Source organism: Lissotriton vulgaris, chromosome 11, assembly GCF_964263255.1.
Source record: "Lissotriton vulgaris chromosome 11, aLisVul1.2, whole genome shotgun sequence".
Lineage (NCBI taxonomy): Eukaryota > Metazoa > Chordata > Amphibia > Caudata > Salamandridae > Lissotriton > Lissotriton vulgaris.
The window spans coordinates 616,537,352-616,564,213 of NC_141699.1; the positions used below are offsets into that span (position 1 = coordinate 616,537,352).

Genomic DNA, 26,862 nt, shown 5'->3' on the forward strand with positions numbered 1-26,862 from the left:
GTGTGTAGCACATCAGAGCTGGATTTAATCTTATGATAAAGTTGAGGGTCATCGGCGTAGAGGTGGTAATTGATTCCTGCTTGCTTAAGAATAAGGTTGAAAAGAGAGGGAGGGAGAATAGAACCCTGGGGGACACCCAGGGTGATGGGCAAAGGTTTAGAAAGGCAGTCGTGAATTTTTATTTGCTGGGTTCTGTGTTGGAAAAAGGAGGTGAACCATTTGAGGACTAAGCCATTGAGGCCTAAATGATCTTTAATCTTTTATGAAGATCTATAAAAGGCTTTTGATTCCTTATCCTGGGATTACTTGTTCATGGGTCTGAGCCACTTTGGCTTTGGTACCCGCACTATCTGGCTAATTTGGCTTCTGTATACAATCCCACTGTAAGAATACACTCTATGGGCTTGATCTCCAAACCTATATCAGTTAGGAGGAGTACTAGACGAGGATTCCTTCTCTCCCTTCTTCTATTCATAATTACAATGGAGCCCCTCACCACACACACACAGTTCTCTGGGAGGACCTGGAGAATCCCCCATTCCAAATAAGGGAAACACTATGGGGTTGCTTCACAGAACTAATCTGAGACAAAATCCTAAACTTACTACTTCTGGTATTCACAGAAGGCACTTAAGTTTTTTGGTATTCACAGAAATCACATAAGACTCCAAACTTTACGTCCGCAGTACTACTTCTGGTATTCACAGAAGGCACTTAAGATTTTTGGTATTCACAGAAATCACATACGACTCCTAACTTTACGTCAGCAGTCTGGCCGGAATCTCCGCACCCGGACCCTACTCTCTGGCTAAGGCCGTACTCTCCAGCTCGAGCCGTAATCTCCGGCTCGGCCGGATAAAGTGTAATCAATGGGCTGGAATGGAATTTTATACAAAAAGGAACATTAGGAATGTCTGATAAATGGTAGAGGAGGTCATGAAAAAAAGTCTGGGCAAGGAAAAGGGTATGGTCAGACACTACATCATAACTCAGATAATTTTCCTCCTTTGTATCATGGTACAATTTGCTATTCCCTCAGTGTTGACTGCAGTATCAACACCAACGTCAACACTACAGGCACTCCCCTTTTGGTGGTACCTCTCAATCTCCATCTTGGGCAGCACTGTACTTCTAAGAAGGTGGTGCTTCCAAGACTTCTTTATCATTTTGCTAACCTCACAATAATTAATTGGCAGAAATTATTTTGCAACCTTGATAACCTGCTGGGTGACCTTATCTGGCACAATTGTCACTGCTGCATTACCAATTTACAGCTTCCGCCACACCATGGGGGCCTCAGAGCCCCCAATTTTAATTGTATCATTTGTCCGCTCAGTTACAATGGCTTCCCACCAGCAAATGGGTCACCATTGAGAAGATATGAGTGTTCTCAACCCCCCTCCTCTGGAGCAGATGGCGGTACTGGCCCTACAAGAGACCTTCCCCACCTACTGTGGGCAGCTTTACATTGTCTTACCAGAAGCTGTCAGCTGACTACGAATCTACCTTCCTATACCTCCACCATTCCGCTCCTGGGCCTCCCTAAGGCTTCCAGTATTTTATCAAGGCTAGAGCTACAAGTATGGGACCAAGTGGGTCTTTCCACCTTAAGAGACCTTTTTCAGGATGGACAGTTGCTTTCATTTGAGGCCAACATGGAACAATATGACCTCCACAGAGGACAATTTTTGGTTTATGGCCTACTCCTTCACTTCCTCCACAACACCTGGCAAGTGGAAAACTCTGAGCCTACCACCCACTGCCTCATACATTCCTTTAATACCTTGGTTACTGGCAGATAACTTGTCAGTTGGCTGTACAGGGCACTAGTCGCTCATTCCCAAATTCTGCTACAATACTTTTAGGAGACCTGGGAGGCGGATTCGGCAAGGGGTTTACACGCCAAGGAACTGTCAGGCGCTCTGGAGTACCCCCGTAGGGTTCCCTGTAATGCACACTGCAACTTATACTTGTTTATATATTGCACAGGTCATATGCTACCCCCAACAGTTTCATAGAATATTTCCAGAGGCATCCACTGTACGTCCCCAGCAATGGAACTCAAACATGTGCTGTGGGATTGTCAGAGTCTGCGGACGTATTGGTCGAGGTCACACAGAAGATCTCAGACACCACAGGACTACCGGGAGGCAAGAGTTCAGAGGATTTACAAGTGATGAAAGAGAAAAAAAGACGCCCATCCATTCCATGGACCAGGCCCTAGTGCTGGCGAAGCGGGCAATCACACATAAATGAAACAGTACGATAGCCCCCTGTAGTGCAGCTTGGAGGAGTACTGCAAGTTTACGGGCAGGGGCTAAAGCAGTGGCCCTTTATATGGAGGAGGCTAGAGGGCTTCAACACAGTCTGCTAACTCGGAAATGGAATCAGTTGCTTTCTCAGTTTGCGGACCTTAAGGTGGATGTCACCAAGTTTCCCTTTCTAGCCATGACCCCGCATGTTTTTTGCAGATGGCTTATATTTGCACTAACTGTCGACTGTGTCACACCTGAGGAGAATGTATGCTCTCTATTATTCCTTTAGTGGCGATTTTTAAAAGTGTCTACTTACTGCTCCTTTTCTACCCTCTGCCAAGGGCCCTCCCCAAAGTTAAGTTACATTACGCAGTTCCATGCTGTCGACACCTTATTCTTGTACCATCCTCAATAATTGTTCAGGAGTACACTGATATATCACCCACCCGCCAAGTGGGCATAAAATAAATTCTTGTTTAATTGAAGTTTCAGAATGAAATATATAATTACATAAACGCAGATTGTTTTAATAGTGTAAGCCATTTAAGCACATCAAACAAAACACAAAGATTGATTTATATAGTTTTTGGTCTGAAAAGAGTCCAATTGTTGCATTTAAAAGGATAATGGACTTGATTCAGATTAAGTATATACTCCAAGCAAATATAAAGAGAAGGAAGTAAGACTAGGAATTATTTCTAAATAACAATACAGTTAAGACATCCTTCAATCATTTGCCATTGTGTTCTTATTAAAAGGGAAAAAGCTCACAATAAACTAGTAATGGCAGGAGTATAGCTGATATCTGCACTTAATCAAAGTAAACTAAAGGGAAGGTAAGTTCTCATACTTAACCCTTTCGATGCTGATGACGAGCTGAGCTCGTCATCACCCACGGGTGTCGTGTGCTGATGACGAGCTCAGCTCGTCATGGTGCCACTAAAATGGCATTTTCCAGCACAGGGGGGGGGGGGAAACGCCCAGCAGCCATGTGGTTAAATCTATAACACTTCAAAACTTTAATCAAGAAGCATATCCTCATGTTGTTATGTTATTCTACATTTCTACACAGAACTCATCCACCATGAGTGGCATCTTGGGAGATGACTAGAGGCTAGGGCAGATGAACGGTTGGCATTCTTTTGGGAAAACAACATGTATTAAGAGGTTTCTGATACCTTGGCTGGAATTTAAAACTTCCCTGTGCAGAAGTGAGAACTTTCTGTACAGCTGGAGCTTGGATAGGTAGGATCTGATGGGGATAGAAGCCCACGTAAAGTTGGTGCTTTTCAGAAGAGGTCCTTGATTTGAGGTATTGTGAGACTCCTGTCAGTCAATAAATCTCAGTCCTTAACCACTTTGACCAAGAACAGACAGGAAGATTAGAGACCTTAATACATATATTTCACCAGGGCATTAAAATTAGGAAAAATAGATTTCATCCAGGGAAATACAGTTTCTTGTTCAACTCACAATCGTCCTTCCATTTGTGAGTTTTTGCTACTGATTTTATCAAGTATCATCCAGAAAGTTAAAGGCTTACTTACAAATTGACCACAGAACAGAGTGAAGTTACCAGATGAAAGATTACATTGCAGAGGTTGGGGATCAGAGATAAGCCAATCTATCATATGTAAAAGGAAGCACAAAGATGCTATGGTATCAATCTTTCAAGGAAGAATAATAGTCAAGGTATGGCATAGTCTATGAATTCTTCTTATACCAAGCTGTTAACAGGAAAGGAATAATCAACTGTTTCAAATGCAACAGGTAATTCAAGCAAAATATGTGCAAGGACATCAATATGGACAAATGAATCACCTTGCGGTTTTCCTCTTCATTCCCTCTCTCTCAAATAGTGATCTTAATAGCGACCTTTGGAACTATTTAAATGCACTGAACCACATGATTGAAATTGTGACTTTGTTTGTCCTTCTCCCACATGTTGGTAAGGAGTTTTATTCCTGCTTGTTCCCAAAAGGAAGACTGGAATGATCCCAAAGACTGGTATTTCTGTGATATTCCCAGTCCTCCAACAAACACCTTTTCTAAAGTGTTGCTGAATGAACTAAAGAATTATATCTCCAACGCAGTGAACCTCTTCATGAAATCTGGGTTCTGAAAAAGAATGTCCATGCTTCCCAATACAGCAGCACTAGCAATAAAGACTTGTGGGACAAGAAACCTTCTGCAATTTTGTTGTTGTCACTTCCTTATGGCCTTTAAAAGGATAGATTTATTTATTTGGTGGAACAGCTTTTGCACTGGCTGATCCCCAGTAGGTTAGTCATCCTTATATGAAAATTATGAACCAAAAGAAGGAGAAAAATAATAGGACGTCAGACAGGCATGCAAAATGATGGTGCACTGCTCAAAATATATCTTAGTTCTTTGAATGGAAAGTGTATATGTTTTCCTCTGGATCTACTTAAACTTGAAGCTGGACATATAGGGTCTTTATTTTATGAAAACAACATTGCCCTATGCAATATTTATGTCCACTGGCCTGCAAGCTCCTTTTCTGATTAAAAGGGAGCGTAGTGTTCCCAGGGGTAGGTAGCCTATTGGCTACTAATCTACACTCCCCTAGCTCCCCAAAAATCAGTATTCAGGGGAGCTCCTGGCAACAGCAAATCAGATCCTGCCGACCAGAAGAAGAAAAAGGACTGAAGAGCCGTGAAAAGCAAAAACAAGAAAAGAAACAACTTACCTGGTACCAACCCTGCCGGCCTGTTAGCCTATTCTCGACAATTGTGCTAAAGTCGTCTTACCCTCCAAGCTGCTGATCCTCTAAAGCTTGGGATGACTGCCAGCACTTCTCCAAAGACTCAGGAACTCCAGTGGAGCAGTGGAACTGTCCCACTGCACCCTACAGGTACCATAGAACACTGCAAAGACCAGACACCGGAAAGCACTATGGCACCCGAGCCACCTGGTCTGAGCTGAAGTGGGCCAATGGTGCCAGCGTGGCCCCTCAGCCCTCCAGAGACAAAGCCCACCTTGAACTTGCTCACTGTTTGCAGGCCCCTGGACCGCTAATGCTAATGCTCCCTGTGACAGAAACCAGATGCCTAAGGACATCTCTGCACCTGTCACTCCTGGTACACGGAGAAGAAGATCAAAGGTGTCCCCCCATCATAAGGCCTGAGCCCTCCCTGTTGTTCCAGCCTGACTGGCCTCCTAGTCCAAACCTGCAGCCTCTTTTCATGGAGACAGATCCCCTTAGACTAACATTGGGCACCCAGTGCTGTATTACACCTCTGCACCCGTCCGCCCCAGTGCCACACGCTGTGACCTCTTGATGCTACCTTGGACTTTCCCCAGTACTCACCCCAAATCCAGGAGATTGAACCCATAAGTCACTGAATTCCATCTGTATTCTGTATTTGTTTTTCCTCCCATAGGATTACATTGCAGCTACTGAAAATTGCAGTGTTGACTTTTGAAAATGTAAAGTATTTCTATTTTGAAACGTACTTCCTTGATAGTATTGATTCTGGTGCCATAATATATATAAAGATTTCTGTTATTTTTATAAATGTGTGTGGATCTCCTAAAGAAGTTGTGTGCATCATTTATAGATTGTGTGTGTATTTTGCAGAACTCTAACACTTTTCTCTGTGATAAGCTTAAGGCTGCTCGACCACACTACCCCCTAGAAGAGCACCTTGGAATTGCTAGAGCAAGCCCCTGTCCACTTACATGTGAATACCTGGATTCTATGTACAGTATACCTCTTTTTGATATAGTAAATAAAGAGCCAGTTTCCTACATGCGCCTATTAGCTTGGACACAAACTTATACATAATTACAACTGAAACAACACAAACATGAGCACTACAACTCTGAAGTAGAACTTTGCCTGCTACGGAGCACAATTAATTTGAACCAACTACAGCAAATTCTTTAGAGTTATCAGAGTCAGTTTGGTAATTTACAGATTCTACTGTACTTAGATTTTGGCAAACCATTACACAATACACGATCTACAGACAGTCTACATAATTCATAGGTAAAACATAGTTGGTAAGTTCTCAAAAATAACAAAAAAAGGAACATTTCTCAGATTTATCAATGAATGTATTTCAAATCTGCTGCATACAATTTCCCTACACACACATAAATATATTTGGTTGAGGGTCTTCAGCAAATGAAATATCCATCTCAAGCTATTCTTACTTTTGTACGAATACAGACTTCTTCCAATGTACTCCATTAATAATATCAAAAGCAAACTAATCTCTAAGATAAACTAAGGCTTATTACAATTTTGTACATAAGTTGCATAATGCTGTAGTAAGTCTCTATTGTTAGATGTCTTTGTCGCAATGATGAATACTGACCGGGTATGCCCCATCAAGTAAGATAAGCATTTTTTGAAATATATCAATAAGACATGTTAAAAAAAACATTAAAAAATAAGTTATATCTGCCTTCTCGGATATCGGCATAATCTATGTTCAGATTTTCTTATGTAAATAACACTCAAGTTCGCAATGCTGACTGCATGCATTATTGATTTAATGCACATTTGAGAATTAAATAAGTGGTTGTAAATATGAGCTGTTATGAGAACAGTGTTGGTTACTTCTTATTCCTTTATCTACAGTCTCATCTTTTAGTTTTCTAAAACTTGTCTTTCCTACCTAGGATGCCCTAAAAGCTATGGATGCGAAAAACAAGCAAAGGCGATTTGGTATGCTTGTCAATAAATTAAATGACCTCTCTGTAACAATCAGTATAACAGGAAGGTGCCCATTGCTAACTGAGTGGTTTTGTTCTTTAGAATTCTTTTTTTACATTTATCTGGTCAAAAGTTTAAAAACACTCAAATCTCACAATAGTACGAATCGTTATATACGTCAAGCAGCAAACAGAAGATCAGGAAAGTAAGCGAATAGTATGAAAACATAAGATCTTGTGCATAAAATAAATATTCTTTCAGAGAAGTAGCCCTTTCCGTTTTGTATCTGGGTAGACATTTATGACTCACAGCATCATATCAGTACACAAAGATGATGATTGTTAAAAAAAACTGTAGAAATAAAATGCGCATTTAGAATTGTGTTTCAGATTCTACATTGCTATCAATGTTGATAACTTAAGGAAATAAACATGTGAACTTTGAAACTAATTGTGTGGCTTATTTCTCTTTCCGGATAGATGATATGTTATATATATATTGCAAGTCGGCATGGTGAACTGACCAGATGGGCAGGGGCCGAAAGTGCAGCTCTGTGTAGGAAAGAGGCCTGGGGTCTACAGAAAAACCCAATCTCCCTGGAATGGGACGCAATGTTAAAAGCCCATAAAAGTATTGATCCTGACGATACCCCTGATGTTTCGCACACACAATAGAATGTAGTACTGATTACATGTTACACAGACACATGCCCTTGGGGCATGTGTGTGTGCAACATGGGTGTACATAACAATTTCAGGGGTGCAAAAGGGTGTTCATTCGGCACACTTGAAAGTGCATGCGCAATTTGCGAGGTACCTATTGGGTGCTTGCAAATTGTGCATGCAATTACCATTGATTCCCGTGGGCCTCTAGGTCCATAGGAATGAATGGGAATCAATTCCTTAATTGCGACTCGCAATTTGCGACTCGCAATTAAGGAATTTTAAGGAATCACATTTTTTATGCAAATCCTTTATGCATTGCATTTTGCGATTTCTAAATAGCGAATCGGTAAAATTCGCTATTTAGAAATCGTAAAATTGGAGATTGATGCATGTGCCCCTAAGTCTTAGAACTTTAGGAACTTGGTAGCCTGTTGCAAAGAGTTTTGGACACGATTTATGGCAGTGTAAAGACCTTTTGATATAGAAACCTATTCCAAGAGAAAAGGCTCTGGGAACACAAAATCCGAGACATTTGTGGAGGCCTTCTAGCAGATAGTCGACAAGACTGTCTAGAACTGTAGATAAGAGCCAGAACTCTATTTCTAAGGGAGACAACTAGGATTGTGAATCTTGTCAACACATATGCTCTCGAACGGACCATACAATGGTAAGGCTTTAAGCTGATCCTCAATGATATGTTCGAGAGTCTACTGATTGAGGTTTTTTCCAGAAGTTCAGAAATTGGTAGACCCTGCTAACAGGGCGATTCAAGTTCATAGGTGAGATGCATGGAGTAACCTCTGTTGTTTCTGTTTCCACAGATCTCCTTCCCTGCTGATCCCTTCCCCAAAAACTTCCCATTGTCTGGCCACAGAAATGCCTGTTTACATATAGTAACACAAAACTGGTGGTGCTAGGAGGTGGGCCCCTTTAGAGCATTGTGTCGTTCCCAAAGAATACTATTGTCGAAAAATTGGACTCTGACAATTACACAGTTACCCCTTACATATCTCTCTCTCTACACATATATACATAAATGAATACACACACATATATAATGCATAGGATTCTGCAAACCCTGTATACAAATCTATTTCTAATATCTTTATAATAAGTGATATGTGACACACCTTCTCACCTGTTATAAAGTAATGACATCAGAAATCAACTTTGATAATGCATTTCAGTTGAGTTCTGACGTCACAATGCCTGCTGCAGCAGCTTGGGGGAAAGGCAAGTCAGAGCACACAGCATAATTAAAGCAGCTGAACAAAAACACAATGTTCCTTTTCTTTCTTTAGCTCAGTTTTTCTAGGTGTATAGTCACAAGTAGAAAGTAGACATTTTTGGCAACCTGTTAATTTTTTGCATTAATTCCAATCAGTACCCATTGTTAGAAACATAATTCCCCTAAAATAAACATGTAATATAACAAGCATTGGAAATGCAATAGGTCTCGCACCATTAGAGTTAGTGCTTTTAGAATTGTTTATGGGTTTTTCTTGTAAATGTTTAGCATTTTTTTTTCCTGTAGCCAATGCTAAAGTATTACAAATAAAAAAAGCCATAAACATTTCTAAAAGCTCTAACTGAAATGGTCTGAGAACTATTGCACTGTGTGAGGGTGAGGGTGAGTGAGGGTGAGGGTGGGTGAGGGTGAGTGAGGGTGAGTGAGGGTGAGTGAGGGTGAGGGGTTGAGGGTGAGGGGTTGAGGGTGAGTGAGAGTGAGGGTGAGTGAGGGTGAGTGAGGGTGAGGGTGAGTGAGGGTGAGTGAGGTTGAGGGTGAGGTGTTGAGGGTGAGTGAGGGTGAGGGTGAGTGAGGGTGAGTGAGGTGTTGAGGGTGAGTGAGGGTGAGGGTGAGTGAGGGTGAGGGGTTTTGGGTGAGTGAGGGTGAGGGGGAGTAGTTGAGGCTGAGTGAGGGTGAGTGAGAGTGAGGGTGAGTGAGGGGTTGAGGGTGAGGGGTTGAGGGTGAGTGAGTGAGGGTGAGGGGTTGAGGGTGAGTGAGGGTGAGGGGTTGAGGGTGAGTGAGGATGAGTGAGAGTGAGGGTGAGTGAGGGGTTGAGGGTGAGGGGTTGAGGGTGAGTGAGGGTTTGAGGGTGAGGGGTTGAGGGTGAGTGAGGGTGAGTGAGGGTGAGGGTGAGGGGTTGAGGGGGAGGGGTCGAGGGGGAGGGGTTGAGGGTGAGTGAGGGTGAGTGAGTGAGGGTGAGGGGTTGAGGGTGAGTGAGTCAGGGTGAGGGATTGAGGGTGGGTGGGTGAGGGGTTGAGGGTGAGTGAGTGAGGGTGAGGGGTTGAGGGTGAGTGAGGGTGAGGGTTTGAGGGTGAGGGGTTGAGGGTGAGGGTGAGGGGTTGAGGGTGAGGGGTTGAGGGTGAGGGGTTGAGGGTGAGTGAGGGTGACATCGGGCTGACGTCAGCTGGGCCCCGGAGTCAAAGGGCACCGTCTGGATTAATAAGCAGCACGGCCGAGTCCATGGCAACACTCATTTAGGCGCCGAACAATATCCGACATGTCTGTAAGGCTGAATGCGAAACGGTTCGCCAGTGTGTCGTCTGATGGGTTTTCACCCCGAATTAATTTGAAGGCGCGTGTGTGGGAGGGGCGGCGGGTGTACTTGGCCTACAGCAAGGAACCTGCACACACTGGTCTGGTCTATGAAATCTAAGAACTACACATTTAAATAAAATTTTAAAAAAGGAAGCGACAAAGGAAATAAGTCTAATTAAGCCTTTATACATTTTAAAAAGAAAGTCAATTAATCGCAAACGTAAAGCAGACAAACGCAGAGATTCTAAACCCTACTTAAGGCAGGTATACATACACCCATGCTCACATACCGGAGGTCTACCTGAGAAAACGTCCTGCTACAAGGAATGTTGTCTTTCATGGCTTCCTGTAGATGTCCTCCTGCAAGTCAGTTTCCTGCGACATTGCGCTCAAACTCCTGCTATCCCTTATTAAACAAGCACTGGCGATGCCAATGGGCGCGAAGGGGTGGTGCGGGTGGAGAAGAGAAGCAATAGGTGAGAAAACAACATAGAGCGAGTTGGGAGAATGACACAGACGAGATAGAACCAGGGAAGTGCACGAGGGAGAGCGCAACATGGAAAGGGGCCGGGAGAAGCACATGGATGACAGAGCAACTGGAGAGAAGTACACAAGGGAGACAGCTGGTAAAAGCAAGCACTTTCATGGCGTGCAACACATCGTGGAGGGCATGTTGGTGATCGGCTGGTGGTGGAGGGAAGGGGATACATGATACTGAAAGACGTCTACCTGGAGAGGAGGTGGGTTGGGGGAATTCCTAACACCTCAGGAGGCCTGCGAGACGTTTAGAGTGGGCTGGACAGTTTTTGCAGTATGCAAGGATTGTAATTACTAAAAAGACGAAACCGTGTTAATGGCTGTAGGGTGGGGGAAAGGAGGGAAGAGAGAGAAGGGGAGGGGGGAGGAGAAATGCGACACGGCGGGCAGGGGAGGGGGCGGAGCGGGGAGAGGGAACAGACGGAGGGAAGGCAGATAAGGGGAGGGGGGAGGAGAAATGCGGAGGGAAGAGAGAGAAGGGGAGGGATTGTTATCTGGATTCCAGGTCTCGAGTCTGGCCTTTTATTACAAATTACTGTTATTTGGTTCATTAGTCCAATCCAGTAGCATGGCAGAGCCTCGTAAGGGTGCAGCTGATTTACATGTGCTAATTAAATGTTTTACTAGTACTCGTTTCAGCTGCGCTTTCTGTATAGGGTGCATTTAATTATGAGTCAATAGGGCGCTGATTGTTCGAGACGCTTCGATAAATTTACGTTGCGGACATTGGCCTGCTACACGCTCCACCTTTGAAACGGAAGTATGGCATGTTGTCATTGTGACAGGAATGTGCCTTTAAACTTGATAAAAAAATAATTACCAGCTTTCTCGTCACATCCTTTTGAAGCTCCAATGGCACAGGAGAAGCATAGGGAGGAGGCAGTTGTGGCCGAGGAGAGGGAGCGAAGAGCAGCTGCTCGGAATGGGAAGCAGTTAACAAGGGAGGAGTTGCAAGACATCGTGCAGAAGTAAAGGCGTGTTAACGAGCAGTGATCAGCTCTGCAAGGGGCACCAATTATGAAAAATAAAGGCATGCCTAAAGTGAAAGTGGAACTTTTAATAAAGACCTGATGTTTTTTAAAAGTGAACACATAGAGCCGCGGATACAGAAAAGGCACGCAGCCACAATTGTTTAAGTGAAAGTTCGGCATGTTGCGCTTTGAAAATTAAAGACTGTGTTTTATAATTGTAAAAGAAAACAAGTTTAAGAAAAAAAAAAGTACACTGGGAGGGGGGAGGAGAAACACGAGAGACGGCCTGCGGCCGTCAAAGTGAAAGTACGGCCGGCGGAGGGCATTGCTGTGGCGAGGGGGGAGGAGAAATGCGACACGGCGGGCAGGGGAGGGGGCGGAGCGGGGGTGTGGGAGGAGTGCGGGAACAGACGGCGAGGGGAGGAGAGTAGGAGGAGGAGAGTAGGGGAGGCACGGCCTAGCGGCCGTGGCTGGGGGCATGTGCACGCGCATTTAAGCTCAATGCGCATGCGCATTGAGCTTAAATTTCTCGTGCACTGCAAGGAATCGCCACGATTCCTTGCAAGTTGGATAAAGAGTGGATAAGCCACCATAGACTCGCAAGCTCGATGCGCATGCGCATCGACAGGCGAGACCTAAAAATGACACAACTTGTATCCTGTGTAATATGGCTCCACCTCCTGTGTTGCGTCTGAAGACCCTGGCCCACACTGACAAAAGAAGAAGTTGTGCACTGGCAGAGTGCACCCAGAACTGGTCCAGGACTCCTCACACATAGAGAACAAAGACTTTTGGGGTATAAATATGAGAGCAGAAACCCTTGAAAGTTAGACTACTTCGTGATCAAGAGGAATCCCTGCCAAAGAAGATCAGCTGAATAGACTGAGGAGAAGAATTGCCCTTGCAGTGTGTCTGGGGTTGGCCTGCAGTTTGCTGTTTCTACTGAGGAGAGGACCAAGGGACTTTGCTGTGTGCTGTGTCCCGTGCTTGAAGAAGGACTTTGCTGTGTGCTGTGTCCATCTGACAAAAAGTCTCCAAGGGGCTGAGAAGAGCTGGCCTCCTGTTTCTGAAAGTCCCAGGCACAAAAGAACTTCAACCCCAGCTTCCCTGAACTTCCTTGTTGGGAGTTCCAGTCTACCAAGAGGACCTGTAACTGTGTGTGAGGCCTTTCTGCTGTGGGGAGCTGGAAGCGTGAATGCGCAGCCGCTGTCGCACCACCGGAGAAGCGTGCAGCGGCCACAGAGGGTGCTGTCGCATCACCCGAGAAGCGTGCCGCAGGGCAGTCGCATCGCTGAGGAAGCGCACTGCCGCAACACCTGAGAAGTGTGTCGCAGTCACCAAGGGTGTCGTTGCATTACTGGGGAAGCGTGTCGCAGGGCCTGTTGCGGCTCCGAACACCACCAAGTTTGCCGCACGGCCAGTGGGCGTGCACGCATCACCTCCAAGTTGTCACATCGCAACAGAGACTCCCTTTTTTTGCATCGCACCGGATCGTCACAACGCATGAAGACATCATCTTGTCGCATATGAACCGTAGCGCAGGAAGAATCAACACATTGCCTTTCCTGTGCCCCTTTTGTTTGTTTTGCGTTATGCATCCCAGGTACTTTGAGACTAAAGTGTCGCATTTATCATCCACAAGTTTATTTTTTCAACAACCTTTCTAAAGACATTCTACTGAGTTTTTGTATGTTGGACTTTTGTCGTTTTGGTCTTGTTTAGTTTAGATAAAGATATTTTAATTTTCTAAACTGGTGTGGTGTCCATTTGTGATGTTTTTACTGTGTTACTGTGAGTGTTGGTACAAATACTTTATACTTTGGCTTTGGGATAAGCCTGTCTACTCGTGCCAAGCTACCAAGAGGGTGAGCAGGGGTTATCTAAAGTGTGTATCCCCCTTACACTGACTCGAAGCAAGGGTCCCTATTTGGTCAAAGGTACCGACCTCTGCCAACTAGAGACCCCTATTTCTAACAGAGAGCATGATCAGAATTACCGGTTATATATTTCCTGGTCTCATATTTTCTATTTCTTTGAGATACAGAACACTACTAGGTTCTATTGCAGTGCTTACAAGTTTTACATTTGCCACATAGACAGAATCCAATCAATCAATCAATCATAGCATTTGTATAGCGCACTACTCACCCGGAAGGGTCTCAAGGCGCTGGGGGAGAGGGGTCCGTTACTGCTCGAACAGCCAGGTCTTGAGTTGCTTCCTGAAGGAGAGATGGTCCTGGGTCAGCCGAAGGTGGATGAGGAGGGAGTTCCAGTTCTTGGCTGCCAGGTAGGAGAAGGATCTTCCTCCGGCGGTGGCTCTGTGGATGCGTGGTACGGTGGCTAGGGCGTGGCTGGTCGATCGTAGCTGGCGAGAGGGCGGGTAGAAGGTCAAGCGGTCGTTGAGGTACTTGGTGCCCTGGTCGTGGAGGGCTTTGTGTGCGTGGGTGAGGAGCCTGAACGTGATCCTCTTGCTGACGGGGAGCCAGTGCGGGTCTCTTAGGTGGCCGGAGATGTGGCTGTGTCGGGGGATGTCCAGGATGAGTCGTGAGGAGGCGTTCTGGATGCGTTGGAGTCTTTTCTGGAGTTTGGCTGTGGTTCCGGCGTAGAGGGTGTTCCCGTAGTCCAGTCGGCCGGTGACGAGTGCCTGGGTGACGGTCCTCCTGGTCTCGGTGGGGATCCATCTGAAGATCATACGTAGCATGCACAGGGTGTTGAAGCACGATGAGGAGACGGCGTTGACTTGTCTGGCCATCGAGAGGGAGGAGTCCAGGATGACGCCCAGGTTGCGTGCGTGGTCCGTATGCCTGGAAGTGGTGCCCAGGGCAGGGGGCAACCAGGAGTCGTTCCAGGTGGTGGGGGATGATCCCAGGATGAGGACTTTCGTCTTGTCTGAGTTCAGTTTCAGGCGGCTGTTCTTCATCCACTCGGCGACCTCTTGCATTCCTTCGTGTAGGCTGGTCCTGGTGGTGGCGGGGACGTTGGTGAGGGATAGGATCAGCTGGGTATTGTCGGCGTAGGAGATGATGTTGAGGTGTGTTGGCCTGCGATGGCTGGGAGGGGGCTCATGTAGACGTTGAAGAGGGTTGGGCTGAGTGATGATCCTTGTGGTGCACCGCAGATGACTTTGGTGGCCTCGGATCTGAACGGGGGGAGGCGGACTCTCTGGGTTCTTCCGGCGAGGAACGAGATGATCCAGTCCAGTGCCTTTCCTTGGATTCCAATGTTGCTGAGGCGCTGTACTAGGTTGCGGTGGCAGACAGTGTTGAATGCTGCGGAGAGGTCCAGGAGGATGAGGGCCACCGTTTCCCCGTTGTCGAGCAGGGATCTTATGTCATCGGTGGCTGCGATCAGGGCGGTTTCGGTATTGTGGTTGGCTCGGAAACTGGACTGCGAGGGGTCGAGGGATCCATTTGTCTCGAGGAAGGCGGCGAGCTGTCTGTTGACGGTCTTCTCAATGACTTTGGCAGGAAAAGGGAGGAGCGAGATGGGGCGGAAGTTCTTGAGGTCGGTGGGGTCCGCTGTGGGTTTCTTCAGGAGGGCGCTGAGCTCGGCATGCTTCCAGCTCTCCGGGAAGGTGGCAGTGTGGAAGGAGGTGTTGATGATGTCCCGGAGTTGGGGTGCGATGATGGTGTCGGCCTTGTTGAAGATGTGGTAGGGGCAGGGGTCGGTTGGTGATCCGGAATGGATGGTGTTCATCGTACGGGTGGTGTCTTCGGTGCTGACCGGGGTCCAGTTGCAGAGGGTGGTGGTGGGGGGCATTGGTTCGGTGGTTGGGTGCGTGGTGGGTGCGCCGAAGCTGTTGTGTATGTCGGCGATCTTGCGGTGGAAGAACGAGGCAAGAGAGTTGAAGAGGTCTTGCGAAGGAGTGATGTTGTTGTTTCCGGCGCTGGGGTTGGAGAGCTCTTTGACGACGCTGAAGAGTTCCTTGCTGTCGTGGGCGTTGTTATCCAGTCGTCTTCTTGGTGGTGCGGATCAGCTGGTGGTGCTTGCGGGTGGCGTGCTTGAGGGCAGTCATGTTGTCTGTGGTCGGGTCGCGGCGCCAGGCCTGCCCTCTTTCCTGGACATGCATTTCAATGGAGACAGATAACTCTGCCCAAGAAAGTCTATGACAGTTCTGGCTTTCCAATTTGTGATGTGTTGGGTGTTGGGTGTTTCCAAGGTGTTTTTGTATAACTGTGTCATCTAGCAGGATATCCTAATGCTTTGCAAGCTTCCTTCTGATAATATTGGATCCACCGGAAAATAGTCAATCTGGAATAATGCATACTGATCTTCACAATATTGTGGGATTTGATATTTTGTACCCACTTTTGCGAGGTCCATAATTGTGCCCTTGCCATCAGCCTAGTTTATCAAAGAAAGCTATAAAGTGAATAGCACCAAAATCATGACATATTAAAACAAATACAATCAGCAAATTTTATTTACCTAAAAGAGAGCCGATAGTACACGTTTTAAATGGCCTAAACCAGGCTGATTTGGTTTTTGTATTTACATTTTTCACTCTAGCTTCAAAGCTCAATTATTCCTTTTAAATGCAAAAGATCTACATGTGAATTATAATAGATGAAAATGCCGTTCAATCGTTCTTTACACACATAATTGCCTGTGCTGACACTGATCCTGTAATTTCTGAAGAGGGACCGCCAGTGATGTTGGATGTTGTAATATCAAGTGGCAAAACATCGATTTCATAATATAGGTTACCACTGTATCATCAATGTAAGTAGGTGTGTGATAAGAATTGTAAATCTACATTAAAATTACTTCCCAGTATAAAATCACCTTCAAGATTGAGTGGTAGTTGATGTATGGAGTCTATAATATTTTCAAGGCGACATTTCAACCTTTTCCCACTTTCGGTGCCTGTCTTTGAAAATGACATAAGTGCCAACATATCTGCTACACCGCCATGGCATGGGAAACCTGTTGTTATTGCCTTTTTCTCTTGAAGAGCCTTCCTTCGAATTATCTTAATGAAGTACATGTATTGCATACATTGTGTACACCACAGTCACTCCCATGAAACCCCACCTCAGCAGCACTGAAAATTTGTGAGCAGTTTCAAAAGAGCATTTGAGAAATGAGGTACACCACAGCACAGGATCTAACACACCAATATCATAGTACGCCACGGCACAGGAACCGACACCAATATCATAGTACGCCACAGCACAGGATCCGCCACACCAATATCATAGTACACAACAGCACAGGATCCGCCACACCAATATCATAGTATGCCACAGCACAGGATCCGACATACCAATATCATAGTATGCCACAGTACAGGATCCAACACACCAATATCATAGTACGGCACAGCACAGGATCCAGCACACCAATATCATAGTACGCCACAGCACAGGAACTAACACACCAATATCATAGTACGCAACAGGATCCAACACACCAATATCATAGTATACCACAGCACCCGACACACCAATATCGTAGTACGCCACAGCACAGGGACCGACACACCAATATCATAGTAAGCCACAGCACAGGATCCGACACACCACTATCATAGTACGCCACAGCACAGGAACCAACACACCAATATCATAGTACGCCACATCAGAAGATCTGACACAACAAATCCTGTGGGCGGACCTCATTGTCAACACCATCGCATGACTATTGCTACACCAGGCAGAGTTCATATAGACTATGTACAAAGCTGAACAAGCACTCTTCTGTCAACGAAGCTGAGATTTAAAAAAAATGCACATATGTGACACAGTCTACTTACGTATTATATTCAATTAATGTAACACATCAACTTCACAGCTTTCAAAACAACTGAAGTGTTAGTATATAATAAACAGAAAATATGCGCAGGTTGAGTCAAACAGAAGATCTGAGTATCAATGATTCCCTTTAATTTCACAAGAAAATCTTTAAAAGACAACAGGCAGTTTTAGTTATTGGCCACAGTCTGGAGTTATGTTAGATTAGAAAAAAAACACACTTTACAGTTAAACATTTGGAGGCTCAAAAACAGCCAGTTCTTTGCTGTGACGATGGCTTTTGGTGGGAATAATAATTTGGAATAATCTTCTGCAACAACTCCCAAAACACGTTTGAACTTATTTTATGTTGAACATCCAACTAATGAAATATGCTGGAAAGTGCCCGAACTATAAAGGAAGCTGACTTCAAATAGATCCGATTTATAGATAGGCTAGTGGTTGCTCCAAAGAAAATCCCATGCATTATGCAAATTTATGTTCAATAAGGACTAGAGGGCGATATGTTTTTTTCAGCCAATCTAATTAACCACCTCGCTACTAATCTCATTTACATGTTTGAGTGGTAGCCAATGCGGTTGGCTGAAACTCCCACAGCCTTCTTTGGCCTCATACATGCAGCACATCCCATATGTGATACCAGAAGCCTGAAGGGATGACAGGTGAGTGCAGAATACAGATGATGCTACTTTTGCATAAACTGTTTGAAATGGACAACTTGTTCGGCGCATGGTGACCTTACACAGGTGTCCTGGGCTAATGAGGGTTGGCAAGCTCCTCTTGGAAATGTGCCAATACTGGAAATGTGAATGAGTCAGATGAAGAGTTTCTTTAGTGAGGCAGTATGCCATTCATTTATCTATTAATTGTCAACAATCTATTTGCATTGACTTTATTGTGTTAGTCTAAATGGCACCTATGTAGATATGATTTTAACCGCGTGTAGAAAAAGAATAAGGGTTACCAGATCAGATGACAGTTACACAACTGCATTTTATTAAAATGTGTCATTCAACACATATAATTTGATCAGGAATAAATAGACAATGTCAGGCTAGATCTTGGTCTGCAGCAGATCGACGTCTTCCAGGAGTGATTGCTATCTTGCTTCTTAGTGGACTCTTATAAGTACCATCAAATCAAAAGAGAGTAATATCGATTCCACAAGACAATAGGTTCAACCTTAAGTATTTCAATAACCTCTTCGCATTACTTGGGATTACTGAGATTTCTCCCCCAAAGATGCTCCATTCACAAATGGCCCTTTGTGGCCAAATGCAAGAGGTGCCTTTCCCTTATAATCACATAGCACCAGGAGAGAACACTCTCATTACTGGGCGATGGCTAGTGTTAAAGGAGTCCTCTCTTTGATATACAGTGAGGAGCGATACAGGGGTACCCTCTTTCACCCCTTTTATTTGCGTTGATTGTGGAACCACTAGTGGAATGCGTGCGGCGACACACACAGATCAAGGGGTTTAGGTGGGACACGCTGAAGGTAGACAGAATTTCGCTATATGCAGATGGTATCCAAATTTACATGCAAGATCCAGGGTTCACCTTACCCAGACTAGTGCAAATGTTGCAACTGTACGGTTAAACCTCTCGCCTCACTGTTAACTGGGATAAATCAGTATATATGCTGGTGACAGGAAACCATAGCAACATCAAACAAGCATTTGCAATGCAATAAGTCTCGCATTATTTAAGTTTGAGCTATTAGCATTGTAAATGGCAATTGTTTTTTGCTTTGTGCTATAGTTATTTTTTTACATAAAAAGCTACATATAAAATATGTTTTATTAAAGTTATTTATGCAGTATCTAAATTTTGTTTGCATAAAAGAGTATAATAATATCTTAGTAAAAAAGTCAAATATTTTAATGGAAATTCACCAAATGTTCATTTATGTGTTGGTTTTGAAAATAGCTAAATTAATAGCTTTGTCATTTACAATGCCAATAGTTATAACTTTCGCAAATGTGACACCTATAGCATTTGTAATGCAACATTTGTATTTACGTGACTTAGATGTATTGATATTACAAATAACAATGGCTTTTAATTTTTTTTAATACTTAATAAAAGTGATTGTAATTTATAATGGCAATAGCTTAAACTTTTGTAAATAACTTTTGTGAAGATTATGTTCAGTGTATTTTATTGTAACGAAATCCAAGAACAGAAGTGAAATATGAACATCTTTTTGTGACATTTGTAATAAAGCTTGAAACATTGAGAGAACATATTTGTGCTGTGGTGGTGCTGAGTGATGCTGTGGTGGTGCTGAATGGGGCTGTGGTGATGCTGAGTGATGCTGTGGTGGTGCTGAGTGGTGCTATGGTGGTGCTGTGGTGGTGCTGTGGTGGTGCTGTGGTGGTGCTGAGTGATGCTGTGGTGGTGCTGAGTGGTGCTGTGGTGGCTCTGAGTGATGCTGTGGTGGTTCTGAGTGATAATGTGGTGGTGCTGAGTGACTGTACTCACTGTCACTCTGCACTCACTGTCACTCTGCACTCACTGTCACTCTGCACTCACTGTCACTCTGCACGCACTCTGCACTCACTGTCACTCTGCACTCACTGTCACTCTGCACTCACTGTCACTCTGCACTCACTCTGCACTCACTGTCACTCTGCACTCACTGTCACTCTGCACTCACTGTCACTCTGCACTCACTGTCACTCTGCACTCACTGTCACTCTGCACGCACTGTCACTCTGCACGCACTGTCACTCTGCATGCACTGTCACTCTGCACGCACTCTGCACTCACTGTCACTCTGCACTCACTGTCACTCTGCACTCACTGTCACTGCACTCACTCTGCACTCACTGTCACTCTGCACTCACTGTCACTCTGCACTCACCCTGCACTCACTGTCACTCTGCACGCACTCTGCACTCACTGTCACTCTGCACTCACTGTCACTCTGCACTCACTCTGCACTCACTGTCACTCTGCACTCACTGTCACTCTGCACTCACTGTCACTCTGCACTCACTGTCACTCTGCACGCACTGTCACTCTGCACTCACTGTCACTCTGCACGCACTGTCACTCTGCACGCACTGTCACTCTGCATGCACTGTCACTCTGCACGCACTCTGCACTCACTGTCACTCTGCACTCACTGTCACTCTGCACTCACTGTCACTGCACTCACTCTGCACTCACTGTCACTCTGCACTCACTGTCACTCTGCACTCACCCTGCACTCACTGTCACTCTGCACGCACTCTGCACTCACTGTTTCTGCACGCACTCTGCACTCACTGTCACTCTGCACTCACTGTCACTCTGCACTCACTGTCACTCTGCACTCACTCTGCACGCACTCTGCACTCACTGTCACTCTGCACGCACTCTGCACTCACTGTAACTCTGCACGCACTCTGCACTTACTGTCACTCTGCACGCACTCTGCACTCACTGTCACTCTGCACGCACTGTCACTCTGCACGCACTGTCACTCTGCACGCACTGTCATTCTGCACGCACTCTGCACTCACTGTCACTCTGCACTCACTGTCACTCTGCACTCACTGTCACTGCACTCACTCTGCACTCACTGTCACTCTGCACTCACTGTTTCTGCACGCACTCTGCACTCACTGTTTCTGCACGCACTCTGCACTCACTGTTTCTGCACGCACTCTGCACTCACTGTCACTCTGCACTCACTGTCACTCTGCACTCACTGTCACTCTGCACTCACTGTCACTCTGCACTCACTGTCACTCTGCACTCACTGTCACTCTGCACTCACTGTCACTCCGCACTCACTGTCACTCCGCACTCACTGTCACTCACTCTGCACTTACTGTCACTCTGCATTCACTCTGCACTCAGTCACTCTGCACGCACTGTCACTCCGCACTCACTGTCACTCCGCACTCACTGTCACTCTGCACTCACTGTCACTCCGCACTCACTGTCACTCCGCACTCACTGTCACTCTGCACTCACTCTGCACTCACTCTGCACTCTGCACGCACTCTGCACTCACTGTCAGGACTTCGATGTGGAACGAGACCTTGATCGTGTGCGGGATCTTGACTTGGATCGGCTGTAGCGGCTCCTGCTGCGGGATCTGGAGCGACTCCGACTGCGGGACCTCGACCGACGACGCCTCCTGGGACTGCGACTCCGGCATCCATAACTTCCTCCACTGCCTCCATATCTTCGGGGTGGTGGTCCCCTCGGGCTATGGTGTGAGTCTGGGGGCCTTCCATAACTAGCCATCTGCACCCGAAGTTCGCGCCCATCCAGTACGGCTCCGTCCATGGCGCAACTGTACGGTGAAACCTCTCGCCTCACTGTTAACTGGGATAAATCAGTATATATGCTGGTGACAGGAAACCATAGCAACATCAAACAAGCATTTGCAATGCAATAGGTCTCGCATTATTTAAGTTTGAGCTATTAGCATTGTAAATGGCAATTGTTTTTTGCTTTGTGCTAAAGTTATTTTTTTACATAAAAAGCTACATATAAAATATGTTTTATTAAAGTTATTTATGCAGTATCTAAATTTTGTTTGCATAAAAGAGTATAATAATATCTTAGTAAAAAAGTCAAATATTTTAATGGAAATTCACCAAATGTTCATTTATGTGTTGGTTTTGAAAATAGCTAAATTAATAGCTTTGTCATTTACAATGCCAATAGTTATAACTTTCGCAAATGTGACACCTATAGCATTTGTAATGCAACATTTGTATTTACGTGACTTAGATGTATTGATATTACAAATAACAATGGCTTTTAATTTTTTTTAATACTTAATAAAAGTGATTGTAATTTATAATGGCAATAGCTTAAACTTTTGTAAATAACTTTTGTTAAGATTATGTCCAGTGTATTTTATTGTAACGAAATCCAAGAACAGAAGTGAAATATGAACATCTTTTTGTGACATTTGTAATAAAGCTTGAAACATTGAGAGAACATATTTGTGCTGTGGTGGTGCTGAGTGATGCTGTGGTGGTGCTGAATGGGGCTGTGGTGATGCTGAGTGATGCTGTGGTGGTGCTGAGTGGTGCTATGGTGGTGCTGTGGTGGTGCTGTGGTGGTGCTGTGGTGGTGCTGAGTGATGCTGAGTGATGCTGTGGTGGTGCTGAGTGGTGCTGTGGTGGTTCTGAGTGATGCTGTGGTGGTTCTGAGTGATAATGTGGTGGTGCTGAGTGACTGTACTCACTGTCACTCTGCACTCACTGTCACTCTGCACTCACTGTCACTCTGCACTCACTGTCACTCTGCACTCACTGTCACTCTGCACGCACTCTGCACTCACTGTCACTCTGCACTCACTGTCACTCTGCACTCACTCTGCACTCACTGTCACTCTGCACTCACTGTCACTCTGCACTCACTGTCACTCTGCACTCACTGTCACTCTGCACTCACTGTCACTCTGCACTCACTGTCACTCTGCACGCACTGTCACTCTGCACGCACTCTGCACTCACTGTCACTCTGCACTCACTGTCACTCTGCACTCACTGTCACTGCACTCACTCTGCACTCACTGTCACTCTGCACTCACTGTCACTCTGCACTCACCCTGCACTCACTGTCACTCTGCACGCACTCTGCACTCACTGTTTCTGCACGCACTCTGCACTCACTGTCACTCTGCACTCACTGTCACTCTGCACTCACTGTCACTCTGCACTCACTGTCACTCTGCACTCACTCTGCACGCACTCTGCACTCACTGTCACTCTGCACGCACTCTGCACTCACTGTCACTCTGCACGCACTCTGCACTTACTGTCACTCTGCACGCACTCTGCACTCACTGTCACTCTGCACGCACTGTCACTCTGCACGCACTGTCACTCTGCACGCACTGTCACTCTGCACGCACTTTGCACTCACTGTCACTCTGCACTCACTGTCACTCTGCACTCACTGTCACTGCACTCACTCTGCACTCACTGTCACTCTGCACTCACTCTGACTCTGCACGCACTCTGCACTCACTGTTTCTGCACGCACTCTGCACTCACTGTCACTCTGCACTCACTGTCACTCTGCACTCACTGTCACTCTGCACTCACTGTCACTCCGCACTCACTGTCACTCTGCACTCACTGTCACTCCGCACTCACTGTCACTCCGCACTCACTGTCACTCTGCACTCACTCTGCACGCACTCTGAACTCACTGTTTCTGCACGCACTCTGCACTCACTGTCACTCTGCACTCACTGTCACTCTGCACTCACTGTCACTCTGCACTCACTGTCACTCTGCATTCACTCTGCACTCAGTCACTCTGCACTCACTGTCACTCCGCACTCACTGTCACTCTGCACTCACTGTCACTCTGCACTCACTGTCACTCTGCACTCACTGTCACTCTGCACTCACTGTCACTCCGCACTCACTGTCACTCTGCACTCACTGTTTCTGCACGCACTCTGCACTCACTGTCACTCTGCACTCACTGTCACTCTGCACTCACTGTCACTCTGCACTCACTGTCACTCTGCACTCACTCTGCACTCACTGTCACTCTGCACGCACTCTGCACTCACTGTCACTCTGCAGGCACTCTGCACTCACTGTCACTCTGCAGGCACTCTGCACGCACTGTCACTCTGCACGCACTGTCACTCTGCACGCACTGTCACTCTGCACGCACTGTCATTCTGCACGCACTCTGCACTCACTGTCACTCTGCACTCACTGTCACTCTGCACTCACTGTCACTGCACTCACTCTGCACTCACTGTCACTCTGCACTCACTGTTTCTGCACGCACTCTGCACTCACTGTTTCTGCACGCACTCTGCACTCACTGTTTCTGCACGCACTCTGCACTCACTGTCACTCTGCACTCACTGTCACTCTGCACTCACTGTCACTCTGCACTCACTGTCACTCCGCACTCACTGTCACTCCGCACTCACTGTCACTCACTCTGCACTTACTGTCACTCTGCATTCACTCTGCACTCAGTCACTCTGCACTCACTGTCACTCCGCACTCACTGTCACTCCGCACTCACTGTCACTCTGCACTCACTGTCACTCCGCACTCACTGTCACTCCGCACTCACTGTCACTCTGCACTCACTCTGCACTCACTCTGCACTCTGCACGCACTCCGCACTCACTGTCAGGACTTCGATGTGGAACGAGACCTTGATCGTGTGCGGGATCTTGACTTGGATCGGCTGTAGCGGCTCCTGCTGCGGGATCTGGAGCGACTCCGACTGCGGGACCTCGACCGACGACGCCTCCTGGGACTGCGACTCCGGCGTCCATAACTTCCTCCACTGCCTCCATATCTTCGGGGTGGTGGTCCCCTGCGGCTATGGTGTGAGTCTGGTGGCCTTCCATAACGAGCCATCTGCACCCGAAGTTCGCGCCGATCCAGTACGGCTCCGTCCATGGCGTCCATCGCATCCTCGGCATCACGTTTGTCATGGAATCTTACAAAGGCAAAACCGCGGCTCTCCTTCGTGTATCGGTCGCAGGGGATATAGACGTCGCCTACTCGTCCATACTTCTCGAAAACTCTTCGAAGTGTTTCGGGCGACATCCTGTAGGTAAGATTGTCCACCTTCAAGGACGTCATGCCTCCTACGTCAGGCGGCGGCCTGCCGTAACTCATCTCCAGGGAACCCGTGAGAGGCGTCGGGCGGAACCTTAACTATTCAGAAGGTGAAAGTCAGCAGGCGTGGGCGCCTACACTGACAAGAGCTTTGGCCAAAGTTAGTTAAAATAAAAAAATAACCTGAATAAAGTAATTGAGAAGTCAGGCAGGCCGGGGGCGGTACTGCGGGACACCTCTGTGACGTCATTCCCGGGCCGGGCTCTGATTGGCTGCTGGCTCGGGACCTGACGTGCAACCAGGAAGAGGAGCCGGCAGCAGGAAGTGGCGTGAGCATTGCGGCCCCGGGGCTCCCGTGACCAGGAAGGAGCCCTGGATACTGTTTCCCTTTAAGTCCCGGTCCCGAGATGGGGGACCGGGTGAAGACCCGCGGGGCGAAGCGGGCGCACTGAGGAGGCGGGGCTCCCATGTGGAGAGAGAGCCCCGCCGAGCGCTACCACCGCCCGGCCACAGAGAAGCCTTCTGTCTAGCAGCGGGCCCCCGTGATGTGGGGAGAGCCTGCAGCTGCGGAGGAAGGGAAGGTGCCTGGAGACCCAGGGAGCGCCCGCCAGACACCGGTGAGTGGAGTCGGGAGGAGAGGGGCTGGTGTGTGTGGAGGGGTCTCTGTGTATGCGTGTAGGTGCGGCGGCCGCGACGGGGGGTGTGCCTGTGTATGCGTGTGTATGTGCGCATGCGTGAGTGCTGTGTATGCGTGTGGCTGTGATGTGCGCATGTGTGAATGTTGAGAGCCTGCAGCTGCGGAGGAAGGGAAGGAGCCTGGAGACCCGGGGAGCGCCCGCCAGACACCGGTGAGTGGAGCCGGGAGGAGAGGGGCTGGTGTGTGTGGAGGGGTCTCTGTGTATGCATGTAGGTGCGGCGGCGGCGACGGGGGTGTGCCTGTGTATGCGTGTGTATGTGCGCATGCGTGAGTGCTGTGTATGCGTGTGGCTGTGATGTGCGCATGCGTGAATGTTGGTGCGCGTGCAAGCAGCTGAATCCAGCCGGGGAGAAGCGCGTGACAGTTTCTTGTCCGTCATTCCCCCGTGTCAGCTCGCTATAAGTCTCCAGCCTGGACGCATCCTTCGGATGCGATTTCCAGGCGAGACCTAAAAAGTGACAGTATTGCAAAAATTCAACAGATTACTTCAAGAAGCTAGGCATGCACATTGCCATGACTCGTCGGCGGGACTGGGAACTTAATACAGAACTCTGTTATCCTGTGCTAGGTCCGATACGGAGGCTTGGACCTCCTTTCCCCTCAGTGTTGCCGGAACAGAAGCCCTGTTCAAGATGATTTTGCTCCCTCGTCTGATCCATGTACTGCCGAAATATCCATACGATATTCCAATGGCCACGTTTCACATGTTACAACTGGCAATCACAACATTTATATGGGTGAGCAGACAGGCTCGAATTGCATTCCAAAAATGCCTACTTTCACCGTAATCTCTGGGCTAGGATTGGCAGATATCAGATTATATTATTGGGCCAGCTAATTGATACCATTGAACGGTTGGGTTTTCGCAGATTGGGACACCCCATGTGTTAGCCCTGAGCTGGACTGTATTGAAGACTATGGCATCTTTAACCTGCTTTATAGTCCACACAGATATCAGGAGTTTCTATAGGCTACAAACATTACATTATGCTTCTAGCACCCACGCCGATGAATTGCATGGGTGGGTACTCTAACTGCAGACACCCCGTAGTAGAATGGTACCTGGCTACGGCATACGAAAGACTTCCGTGGCTTCCGGTCTTGGGACCTAATAGGTATCTCCAGGTTGGTGATCACATGAAGTCATTCACACAATCAGTGGTAACATTTGATATGCACAAGGTGGGACATGCCCT

At 46.8% G+C, this 26,862-nt stretch overlaps 2 protein-coding genes and 1 pseudogene across 2 annotated transcripts in view; all 3 read right to left on the minus strand.

Annotated features, from left to right (window-relative positions):
- The window catches only part of LOC147683239 (uncharacterized), a 64,567-nt gene extending 43,007 nt beyond the window's left edge, over window positions 1-21,560 (minus strand). Inside the window, exons 1-2 of the mRNA XM_086944672.1 lie at window positions 21,414-21,560; window positions 5,027-5,124 (exon numbers count right to left, since the gene is read on the minus strand). Of these exons, the coding sequence (XP_086800798.1) occupies window positions 5,027-5,124; window positions 21,414-21,560 (245 nt within the window). The remainder of the gene's footprint in view (window positions 1-5,026; window positions 5,125-21,413) is intronic.
- Window positions 1-26,862, minus strand: part of SLC9A9 (solute carrier family 9 member A9) — a 3,064,289-nt gene that overhangs the window by 2,810,778 nt on the left and 226,649 nt on the right. The window lies entirely within an intron of this gene.
- Window positions 24,532-25,169, minus strand: LOC147683240 (serine/arginine-rich splicing factor 2 pseudogene; annotated as a pseudogene).